We start from the raw sequence: 12,750 nt of genomic DNA, 5'->3' as shown, positions 1-12,750 counted from the left end.
AAAACAACTCCACATTTGAAATCCAAACTGGGTCATTCTGGTTATCTCAGTAATTGAACATCTTTCATCTTAAATGAACAAATTTTAATATCATTGTGGCTGAGGAAATAATAGGTAGATAATTTTAGCCTAAATTTCTCTCTTAGCCCATGGTCTTCTTATTTAAAACTAAAGTGATCTTTTGGGATGTTGTTATCCCAAGCACGAGTCTCAGCATTTTAACTTCTATCAGTGGCATTTTACTCATCTATACAATAACAAAGAATTGAAAACATTGAAAAACCCATCTATTCTTTTGTTGCACTGGGATGGAGAACTTTCAGCACAGCTCTGCGTATCTGTTTGGTCTTCACACTGTAGATGATGGGGTTCAGCACAGGGGGATTAACAGGTAGGTATTGGCAACCAGGATATGTACATAAGGTGGGGCCCATTTCCAAATCTGTGAACAAAGGACAGACTAATCAATGGAATATAGAATACAGCAACAGCCCCAATATGGGAGATACATGTGCTGAAGACTTTCTTTCTCTCTTTCAAAGATGCAATGCTGAAGACAGTCTTAACGATTAACAAGTTAGAAAAAATAATGAAGACCGAGTCTACCCCAGCAGTGGTGATCAGGGCTGTGAACCCCACTGCGCTATTGATCCTGGTGTCTGTGCACGAGAGCTTCATCACATCAGGGTAGAAGCAGTATGAGTGGTGGAGCACATGGCTGTGGCAAAAGGGCAATCGTTTAAGAAGCAACACCATAGGAGTCTGGATTAGTGCCCCCTGGTGATGATTGCTATTCCAATCTGTGCTGTTTTAAACTCAGTTAAGATAGAAGCATATCTAAGAGGATTAGAGATGGCCACAAAACGATCAAAGGCCATGGCCAACAGCACTGAGGACTCCATGACAATGTAAAGTTGAATGAAAAACACCTGTGACAGGCAGGCATTAAAGCTGATCTCCCTGGCATCAAACCAGAATATACCCAACATGGTGACCAGGGTAGATATGGACAGGCCGATGTCAGTGGTGGGCAGCATGGAGAGGAAATAATACATGAGTTCGTGGAGGCTGGGCTGAGTGACAATGGCAAAGAGAATCAGGCTGTTTCCCGAGAGGGTGGTTATGTAGAGAGAGCAGAAGGGAATGGAGATCCAGGTGTGGAAGACTTCCAACCCAGAAACACCAGTTAGTAGGAAAATGATGGACATAGCTGTGGTATTCTGGAAAGTTGACATGTTGAACTCAAACTGTAGAATCTTATCATGAATAGCCTGCAATGATCAATTGCATTTCTTTATAATGAATTCAACCTGAAATTAATTATTTCACCAGGTAAACATTTATAAGAGATAGTATCTATATTATAGAAAGAGCTTATGAAGATTGGTTAAAAAATAAAGAAAACTAAGGCCACATCTAATAGAGAAGCAGAAAACAGGAAATGAACAATTATGTGAGGACATAGAATTTGTATATAAACAAATCTAGCAATGATCCATCTTATTTAAATTCAGTGCCTTGTAAGTGGATTGCACCGATCACTTACTTTATGTGGTAGGCAGTCAAGAAATATTTTTTGAGAGGCGCCTGGGTGGGTCATTTGGTTAAGTGGCTGACTTGAGCTCAGGTCATGATCTCACGGTCCGTGAGTTCAATCACATGTCAGGCTCTGTGCTGACAGCTCAGAGCCTGGAGCCTGCTTCAGATTGTGTCTCCCTCTCTCTGCCCCTCCCCCACTCACACTCAATCTCTCTCAAAAATATACATTAAAAAAAGTTTTTAAAAAAAGAAATATTTTTTGAAATGTATATGTTGTGTTGTATGAAATCTTAGATAAACAACAAACAGTATATACAGAGATTCTGATATAATAAATAAAGTAAGTTGGCTTCTGGGGGCCAAAAAAAAGGAATGCTCTCATCTCCTGGATACTTTCTTTCAATCAAGTTGAATATCTCCAAACATAAAAATAGCCAACATTTTTTGGGGGTGCCTGGGTGGCTCTGTCAGTTAAGCGGCCAACTTCGGCTCAGGTCATGATCTCACGGTCCATGAATTCAAGCCCTGTGTTGGGCTCTGTGCTGACAGTTCAGAGCCTAGAGCCTGCTTCGGATTCTGTGTCTCCCTCTCTCTGACCCTCCCCCATTCATGTTCTGTCTTTGTCTCAAAAATAAATAAACCCTAAAAAAAAACTTAAAAAAAAATAGCCTACATTTTTTGAGCCCCTACTATCTGTTAGTAGTTGTGAAAATATTCTGTATGAACCTACAGTTTCTTTGCAATACCATAACTTGAACTGTACCTAATTAACTTTTGTACTACATACCTAGTGTAAGCCATCAAGACAATTACAAACAGAACTGTTTGAATATAGAGGGTCTCAAAGTAAGTACTGTGGACATTTTGATGTTACAAATTTTTATTTGGCATCCCAAATCAATTTTTTGGGCTGCATATTCTATTTTTTGATGCATTCAAGCATTGACTGATATATTTATTGGCTAAGATACCCACACGATAAGATATTAAATATGTGTGCCTGAACTTTCCATCCCTAAACTAATAATGATATGCATACTCCATAGAATTATTACCAGGATTAAATTAGTTAATATACATGAAAAACTAAGGAGGGTACTTCACTGTGATGTAAAAATTCAACAAATATTAGCTGTTATATTTTTTAATTAAATTTAAAATATTATATAATCATTTCTTTTCCTTCCTTTCCCACATCTATTTGCATACCCCTCCCACTTATTCACAGGTCTTGTCTTCTGAGCTGAGACAAAAGGTGAAAATATTATCTAAGTCTGACTTGGGCAATGCCTACTGCTTAATATCTTCTTTATGTGGTCCCTTCTTCCTCCACAGCTATGATTTTTCTTCTACATTCTTTCCTGATTCAGAAGAAAAGCTATTGCTCACTTCCAAAGACAACCCTACCATGTAAGCCCCTAAATGAATTCTGGATATTAGTATAGTTTAACATTAAATTACTGAGTGCATGTGGGGTCCCTGGGTGGCTCAGTGTGTTAAGTGACCGACTCTTGATTTTGGTTCAGGTCATGATCTCAGGGTCATGAGCCCAGCATGGAGCCTGTGTAAGATTTTCTCTTTCTCCCTCTATTGCTCCTGTGCTCGCTCTCTCTCGAAAGAAAGAAAGAAAGAAAGAAAGAAAGAAAGAAAGAAAGAAAGAACTGAGTACAGGCTGTAATCCACTAGATGGATACAGAACCAAATTAAACATGGTACCAGCCCTCAAGGATATTTAGGAAAGGATAAGATACTTATGAAAACAAACATATAAATGGACAAATAAAATGCAGTGTGATATATAAAATAATGGGTTTGTGTTTAAAACACACTGGTTGAATGTATTAGAAAGTCTTATGGGGGAAGGATCAAGAGAGGCTACTTTGAGAATATAAAGAACACTTGTGCAGGGGATGCTAGGTAAAAATCACCATGAAGATACTCTAAGCATGTCCAAGGTATGTTGTATTAGATAATTTACAAATGTCACTAAGACATGAGATATAAGGTGCTAAAAGTGTTTAAAGGTAGCAGGAGTCCAGTATGGAATTATTTTATCACCGTCAAAGGGTAAGGAATTTGGATGTTTTCTAAACACTGAAAACATAAAGAATACGTAGATGTCTTTCTGCACTGTGAAATAGCCCCACCAATTTTCCTTCTTTATTTTTATTAAAATTTGGACACTTTCATTTGTACCATTACCACCGTCTATAAATATTTCAACTTCTTTCCCAACCTAAACATAACTCTGCCTCCTTCCTGTCACATGTATCTCCTTCCCTTCACTAACAACTTATTGAATATTTGTCTTTCCTCATCTCCCTCTTAAATAGTTCACACCTATTCTTGAAATTTGCTTCTTTTTGTACTGAAGCATACTCTGTTGGATTAGTTGTCTATTGCTGCATGAAAAACTAGCACAAATTCATGGTTCAAAACAAGAAATTCATTGATTCACATTTCAGCAAGTCCTAAGCAGAAGCAGAAGCATCAGGATCTCTGCTCAGGGTCTTACAAGGCTAAAATCAGGGTTTCAGCCAGGACTGTGTCCTCATCTTGAGGTCAGGGTCCCTTCCAGACGGATCCAGGTTGTTGGCATTCTTTGTGGTATGGAATTGATGTCTCCACTTTCTGACTGGCCATTGACTGGAGGTTGCTCCCAGCTCCTAGAGACTACCCTCTACCCTCTGCCCAGTCATCTGGACCTCTCCCAACAGGCTGCATCTTCCAACCCAGTAGAGGAGTCTCTCTGCTGGCTCCTGTCTCTTTTAAAGACTCACATGATTAGGGCAGGCCCACCCAGCATAATCTCCCTTTTGGAAAACTCAAAGTCAAGCCATCACCAACCTCGCTGACATCTGCAAACTCTCTTTGCCATACGTACAACATGACATATTCCATCACATCCATAGAACCGCACACACTCAGGGGGTGGGTTTCATACTGGACTATACTCATAGGGGACAGGAATCGTGAGCACCTTTTTAGAATGCTGCCTGCCAAAAGTGTCCAGGCCAACCAATCTATAAACTTTTATAGGTTTGGCTTCTAAAATGTCCTTTGATTGACCATCCTTATCCTCCACTTCTATCATCTCTATTTTACATAGTAGTCTCATTAGTTTTTGCAGGAACTACAGCTATATTCTCATAAGTAATTTCCCTGCCTTGAGTTTCAAGTGTTTACAAACTTTTTCCATATTGATGCCAGCATGATCTCTCAAAAATACAGCTTCTTGTCACTCCTTATACAGAACTCTTCCTTGTCTTCAGCACGAGGTTGAAACTCTTTCCTATCTTATTATAGCCGTCAAGGATCTTCCCAATCTAACAAAAATCTACTTTTCCTGATACCCAACCTCTTCCCTCCCCCCAGGAACCTTTTGATATGATCAACCTGGGCCTTTCCTACTTCACCAAATTACCAAATATAGTAAGTTCTCTCACAGTGCTGTGCTTTGCTTAAGTCATGTACTTCCCATTCTTCTTTAAATAAGCCTAAATTCTTTCATTCATTAGATTCATTCTTAGATTCATTATTTTCTTTAGGAAGCATTTTATGGAATCACCTTCTTCATGTCAAGTCACAAGGAATTACTTCTTCCTCTGGAGTCATATTTTTATTTATTTATTCATCTAGAATAGTGTTAATTCCATTGCATGATCATAAATTACTTGAAAATATGCCTCTCTAACTGAAATCAGCTATGGGCAGGTAGACCATTATATTCCCTGTGCAGTGTGGGAAGTCAATAGATATTTTTTGATAAAAATTAAATCCAAGGGTTGTATACTGACAAGGAATTCTGGAAATATATCAGGATCTTAACACATTACAGCCTTGTGGTATTTAATTTATGCTATTTGGCTTCAAATTACAGATGTGACTACTGGAAGCATCTCTGTGAACTCTTTCATTCCCACAAAAGGAAGCGTGTGTGTGTGTGTGTGTGTGTGTGTGTGTGTGTGTGTGCACGTGTTGAGGCTTTTTTTAATGAAAGGTTTGTGCTGGCATTTTAAGGTAAACTTTTATGTGCCCCCCTCCACTTCTCAATAGTGATTCTCTCTTCTGTGAAAACAATATTCCAGGCCCATAGTAAGAGCATGCAACAGCTCCCATGCAGGACTACCTTGAGTTAGCTCTCTCCTCTGATGCCAGAGAGTCACTAACATGGTTGTACGGTCAGGCAAACCTAGTTTCAAGTGTTGGCTCTGCCACCAACTAGCTGAGGTTCTCCAAATAAGCACTTTATATTAGGTTTTACTTCCGTAAAATTAAGTTTACCAATAGCATTCATCGTAAGGATCACTGAGATAGCATTTGTGAAGCATTTAATCTGCTAGTGAGTACTGGGGAAGCACTTAACAATGGTAAATGAGGATGAGGTTGATGCTGGTGGTAGGTGGTTCCAGCATTGCCCGCTGCCCTTAGGCAATGATTTTGAAACATACTCAACTAACCAAAAAACTCACAATTCAAGGACCTGCTAACAACTTGCTCCAAGAGTCAAGACATATGGGTCACAGATCAACTGAACCCCATTGGCCAGAACATGATGTACCCAAATACTGATTTCAGGAAAAACCCTTCCACAGTTTTCCTGAAACACTCATGAGGGCGTTTTGCAGTTAATTAACTCTTCCTCATTCTAAAGGAAACCGGTGGGTGTGAAGCTTGATGTTTTCCCTAAGCGCACAGTGTTACTTACAAAGTATGGAGCTGTCTTCTTTCCTGTCCTCTTTGCCGGAAAGCGATTTGAGGAGCAGTGGAGGTTTTCTCCTCAGGTACAGGTAGCACATATAAGGAGCCATGACTCAGGCTTCATGAAATCTCCTAATCAGAAAACCCGAGTGGACTTTTCTGCGGCCCCCGAGTACCAAGTTTCCCAAGGGTTCATTCCACCTCACGACTCTCTTCCCTTTCTATCTCACTACATTTAGTTTTGTCATTTCCATGCATGGGCTGGTATTATAGTGCCTTGACCTTGCTAAATGTGAGTCTGTGAGTAAAAATTCCCAAACAAAACACCTGCCATATATGCACCAGCTCACTCCTGTCTCTACCTCTACCCCACACACACAGCAGATAAATGTATCTTCCTACAACATAAATTGGGTAAATTTGGTACGCTTTTAAGATGGGTGAAGGGGAGTGGGAGACACAGGACTCCAGTTGTGGAATGAGTAAGTCACGGGAATAAAAGGCACAGCATACAGAATACAGTCAGCGATATTGTAATAGCAATGTAAGGGGACAAATAGCTATACTTATGGTGAACATAGCACAGTGTATATAAACTTGTGAAATCACTAAATTGTACATCTGAAACTAATGTAACATTGTGTGTCAACTATACTCAAAGAAAAAATATATATGGTTCTCTACCTTCAAAGTTCTCCATTTTTAAAACTTTTCCTGAGAATCCATGCAATTTGAATCTGTTATGTTTATACTTAGAAGTATACTCCTTAAGTATACTCCTTAGAAGTAATTGAATGTGTATTATATCTCCTCTGTTAAACAGTAAATTTCTAGGAGCTATATTTTCCTCTTCAGACTAAGAGTTTCCTGAGTTGTTGATATCCCCTTTAGTTCAGGTTCTTCCTGGCAAACAGAGAGATCACCATCAATGATTCCTCTTAGTATCTGCTTCAATGTTTTATCCAGTCTCATTCAAAAGAAACAACTGTTTTAAACATTACTTGAATTTATATATGTTTAGTCAGATTATTACTCCTTAAAAATAGAAATTATGTCTTCATTTTTCACTGTTTCAACACCAGTACATTCCACAGCACTTGCCAAAATGAAAATGGCCAAAATATATAAGAAAAATATTTGTAAAGTTATGTAAAAGTTGTTAATTCAGAAAGCATGTATTAAATTAGCTATTATTAATAAAGTACTATGCTTATATCTGTGCATGATAGATTAATTTGAAAGTTCAATGGCTGTTTTCAAAAATTTTTAGGTCAGTCAGGGAAGATGGCCCTAATTGCCTATAAGACAAAGATTTATTAATGGCACCTAGAAGAAGGAAAAGGCAACTACTAGGGGCGGGTGGAGAGCAGGTGAATATTTCAGTTATAGAGCACAAAACAATCAAAGACAAACAGCAAGATATTTATGGTATTTTTTTCAGAAGTGAAAACATCCCAGAAGAGTGTTATCTAACATGCCTGCTAACCTGGAGGTAGCTTGTGAAAATATAAGTCCCCAGGCTCCATCTAAAGAATTTCTAATTAAGTAGTTCCAGGTTGGGGTTGAAGATATTAAGTTGTTCTGATGCCCTGGTTTTGAACCACAGTTAGTACAGCGATGGACAAAAGCAGGAAGTGGATGTCATATTATAAATTGGTGGTATGAAGACAGATTATGAAGACCCATGGGGAAGCAGTTACAAGGGAAGATGAAGAACAAAAAAGTTACTGTGTTTTCAAGTGGGTGTTAAATGGAAATCAATTATTTCACTACCTGCAAAATTTTAAACACTCATTATTGAGCATTTTTAAACTGCAGGAAAGTACACAGAAAATATAAACAAGCCAATCTCTAATTATCGGAAGACAAGTACTTTGACATTTGGAACATATCTATCCACACTTTTACAATGTATATGTGTGAGTGGATATGCAAGTGTGTGTGTGTGTGTGTGTGTGTGTGTGTGTGTGTTCCCATGAAATATATACAGAAACAGTGATACATACCCTGTAAACTAATCTATCTTTTCCCTTAATAATATATAAATTTATACCTATGTCAGTATTTAGCTGGTTGCATGAGAGTTTATATTTTATTTAACCAATACCCTAAAATAATTGTTTAAGCAGTTTCCAGATTTGCATTGCAACGAATAATGATACATTGAACATCACAACATGTCTTGGCCCACTTTCCCCCATTAGACACATATTTTGAAGAATAAATCACTGTATATTACATAGTTAAAATTTTAATACATTTGCCAAAGGGACCTGAATAACCCTTTTAAGAATTAAGTAAGTTTGATTTTTATTTGACTTCATGTTTTCTAGGCTTATTCATGTTCTGTGGCCATGAGTAGTCTATCTGGGGAAATAATAAGCATTACCAATAAATGGTTAGAATTACTGTAACTTAGACTTTCCTACTGAGGGAAATTATATCAAATATCCCTTGAATCATGCTGTACCTCAGAGGTTATAAGGCTGTTTAAACCCCAATTCATGACTTCATTTGTCCACTTTGTAGAAATATTTTACCTGTGGTCCTATTCTGTGCCAATGGAAGCATTTGTGACAAGGCCAAAGGTACACGAGACACAGTCCCTATCCCCAAGAATCTACATTCTTGAACTCACTAAATACGAAGCTATTGCATCATCAGAACAGAATGAAAGCATTTATAAATAGGCTTTTTCAATTCTGCACAGTGCCAGTCCTTTAAGACTCTAGGTTTTGAATCCCGGCCATGTGCCAAAGAAAAAATGCAGGGGAGTTGTGGCCCAGGGCCAGCTGACTGCCCTCACTATTCCGTGAGGGCTGCCTGAACAGCAGGGGTTGTAAGATCCCTGATCTGGGCAAGAGAGACTGGGGTGGTGCCATTTATCCCCAACATCAACGAGGTGCGACTTCAGAAAGAAACACAGCAGCCCCCAGTGAAGTGGACCACCTTACACCAAACCCTGCCCCTCTTGCCTGGCAACTACTTAATTACTGGGGCAAGCCTGACTCTGAGCCAACTGGGTAGGCCTCTCCTCCAGAGCCAGCATAGCCAGCACCCCTCATGCACCAAGTGCACTGAAAATCACGCCTCAACACTACATTGAGAGTTCTTTTCTCCTTTTGTCTTCCTTCTTTTTTTTTTTTTTGGAATCAGGCTCATAGTTTCTTGTTTGTTTTTTTCATTTCCTTTTTTTTTTAATCAGTCATTTTTATTGTTTTCTTTTTATTCTTTTTTCTTTTCTTCTGTTTTTTCCTTTCATTTTCTTTGGGATCAGCCTTATAATAGTTTTTTGATTCTCTGTTTGGTTTTTTGTTGTATTGTTCTCTTTCCTTTTCTCTTTTTATGGGATCAGGCTTTACTCCTTCCTCTTTTTTCCAGAGTTACTTCAGAAAGCAAATCAAAGCACACCTAGTTAAAGGTCCAAACACTCCACCACTGCAAGCAAGGAGGAGCTCTGCAGAGGCCTGACCAGGGGGGAAAGAGCAGCCACAACACAACAGCGAGTGCACACAGCATGTACCAGAAACACTTCCTGAAGTGCCAAGCACTGGACAGTGTATGACCCCTTTTTAATACAGCAGTACTCTCTGGTACGAGAAACATATCAAGCTTTTAAAACAAATAATCCAAGGGTGACTGGGTGGCTCAGTCAGTTAAGCATCTGACTTCAGCTCAGGTCATGGTCTCATGGTCCATGAGTTCAAGCCTCGCGTCAGGCTCTGTGCTGACAGCTCAGAGCCTGGAGCTGCTTCAGATTCTGTGTCTCCCTCTCTCTCTGCCCCTCCCCCACTCACACTCTGTCTCTCAAAAATGAATAAATGTTAAAAAAAATTTTTTTAAACAAATAATCCAGTGAAGAAATGGGCAGAAGACATGAATAGACACTTCTCCAAAGAAGACATCCGGACGGCTAACCGACACATGAAAAGATGCTCAACATCACTCATCATCAGGGAAATACAAACCAAGACCACAATGAGATGCCACCTTACACCTGTCAGAATGGCTAATATTAACAACTCAGGCAACAACAGATGTTGGTGAGGATGCAGAGAATAAGGATCTCTTTTGCATTGTTGGTGGGAATGCAAGCTGGTGCAGCCACTCTGGAAAACAGTATGGAGGTTCCTCAAAAAACAAAAAATAGAACTACCCTACAACCCAGCAATTGCACTGCTAGGTATTTATCCAAGGGATACAGGTGTGCTGTTTTGAAGGGACACATGCACCCTCATGTTTATAGCAGCACTATCAATAATAACCAAAGTATGGAAAGAGCCCAAGTGTCCATCAACTGATGAATGGATAAAGAAGAGGTGTTTTATATACATACACACACACACACACACACACACACACACACACACAGTGAAGTATTACTCAGCAGTCAAAAAGAATGAAATCTTGCCATTACAACAACGTGGATGGAACTGGAGTGTATTACGCTAAGCTAAATAAGTCAGAGAAAGACAAATATCATATGATTTCACTCATATGTGGAATTTAAGAAACAAAATAGATAAACATAGGGGAAGGGAAGGAGAAATAAGATAAAAAGAGAGAGGGAGGCAAACCATAAGAGAGTCTTAAATACAGAGAACAAACCAAGAGTTGCTAGAGGGGAGTTGGGTGGGAGATGAGCTAAATGGGTGATGGGTATTAGGAGGGCACTTGTTGGTATGAGAACTAGGTGTTATATATAAGTGATAAATCACTGGGCTCTACTCCTAACACTAATACTACACTGTAGGTTACCTAACTCTAATTTAAATAAATAAATAATATAATAATCAAATATGAGTTAGAGAGACTATGGGAAGAAAAGATAAAATAAAAAATTCCTAAATCATCTTAGAAAGGAATATTTTGAGCACTGCCTTACGAATTTGCTTGGTTTTCACACTGTAGATTATGGGATTCATCACAGGAGGGATGAGCAGATAAACATTGGCAATGAGAGTGTGCACAAGGGGAGGGGCTTGTTTCCCAAATCTATGCACCAGTGACAAGCTGATCATGGGAATGTAGAAGATGGCAACAGCACTTATGTGAGAGACACAGGTACCAAAGACCTTTTTCCGCTCCTCTGGGGAGGCCATGTTGAGCACAGAGTGGATGATCAGAACATAGGAAAGGAGGATAAACACAGAGTCTAGGCCAGCAGTTGATATGACAATGGCCAAACCAAATGCACTGTTGATCTTGGTGTCTGTGCAAGAAAGTGTCATCACATCAGGGTGGAAACAATATGAATGGTGCAGAACATGGCCATGGCAGAAAGACAGACGCTTTAGGAGCAGGAGTAAAGGCACTAGAGCCGTTGTCCCCCTAATAACAATGGCAAAGCCCACTTTGATGATCCTTGAATTGGTTAAGATTGTGGCATACCTCAGTGGGTTACAGATGGCAGTGAAGCGATCAAAGGCCATCGCCAGGAGTACTGAGGACTCCATGAATGTGAAACCATGGATAAAGAACATTTGACCAATGCAGGCATCAAAACTAATTTCTCGAGCATTGAACCAGAAAATACCCAGCATGGTGACCAATGTGGAAAGGCATAGTCCTAGGTCCGTGAAAGATAGCATGGAGAGGAAATAGTACATGGGTTCATGGAGGCTCGACTCAGTGAAGATCACAAACAGGATCATGCCATTCCCAGAGATGGCAATGGCATAGAGACAACAAAAAGGGATGGAGAGCCAGGCATGGTAAGTTTCAAAGCCAGGGATGCCAGTAAGAAAGAAGACTGCAGGGTGGAAAATGCTCTGATTGAAGGATGGCATGATGAGTGAAGGAAGCAGATTTCCCTGAAGGAAAGGACCATACAAGTAGGCAAGGAAAATGTTTTCACTCTCTTCTACACATCATACAATCCAGGATCACTAGTGAGCCTTGTCTTGTTCTTCAATGGAAGTGCAAACCCAGTTATCCTTTTCTTAGATTTGGAGTCCATCTTGGGTGAACTAAGGAAAGAGACAGAACACTAAATCATATACAAGGACACCTGGGTTTTAGCAAGAGTAACATGTTATATCTAGGCTTCAGTACATTTTCACATACATGTGTAAAAAAGGAGGTTAGAGTAGATAACAGTAACATATTTTCCAGTTTTATGATTCCATGTACATGGACAGATAGGATATTTCTGTGCAACTCTGGGACAATACAAAAGCCAATTCATCCTGCTTTTCTTCACTTCTCTTTTCCCCTTAAGAGGTCCATTAAGGCTTAAAAGTCCTACGGCACCTGGTTGGCTCAGTCGGTTGAGCTCCTGACTTCAGCTCATGTCTTGCAGTTTACGGGCTCAAGCCCCACATTGAGCTCACTGCTGTCAGCACAGAACCCACTTTGGATCCTCTGCCCACTTCTCTATGTCCCTCTCCCACTTGTGTGCTCTCTCTCTCTCTCTCTCAAAAATAAATAAACATTAAATAAAATAGATAAGTCCTTATGCATCCAAATAAAAGAGGATCATAAAGACAATATTAAATATTTTCTAATACC

At 39.4% G+C, this 12,750-nt stretch overlaps 2 protein-coding genes across 2 annotated transcripts; both read right to left on the bottom strand.

The window, feature by feature from the left end:
• Positions 1-287: 287 nt before the first annotated feature.
• On the bottom strand, positions 288-1,235 carry LOC115526253 (olfactory receptor 51F2-like). Its single transcript, XM_030333712.1, is given in 4 exon segments — positions 288-385; positions 388-432; positions 435-773; positions 776-1,235. Coding segments are annotated over 4 exon segments (942 nt in total).
• Positions 1,236-11,084: 9,849 nt separating this feature from the next.
• LOC115525956 (olfactory receptor 51F2-like) lies at positions 11,085-12,029 on the bottom strand. Its single transcript, XM_030333387.1, has one exon. The coding sequence runs from the start codon at positions 12,027-12,029 to the stop codon at positions 11,085-11,087; it is 945 nt and encodes a 314-aa protein (XP_030189247.1).
• Positions 12,030-12,750: the final 721 nt, after the last annotated feature.

This window comes from Lynx canadensis, chromosome D1, assembly GCF_007474595.2.
Source record: "Lynx canadensis isolate LIC74 chromosome D1, mLynCan4.pri.v2, whole genome shotgun sequence".
In the NCBI taxonomy this organism is placed as follows: domain Eukaryota; kingdom Metazoa; phylum Chordata; class Mammalia; order Carnivora; family Felidae; genus Lynx; species Lynx canadensis.
The sequence above is the reverse complement of the archived record's forward strand: the minus strand, read 5'-3'. Positions and strand labels throughout refer to the sequence as shown.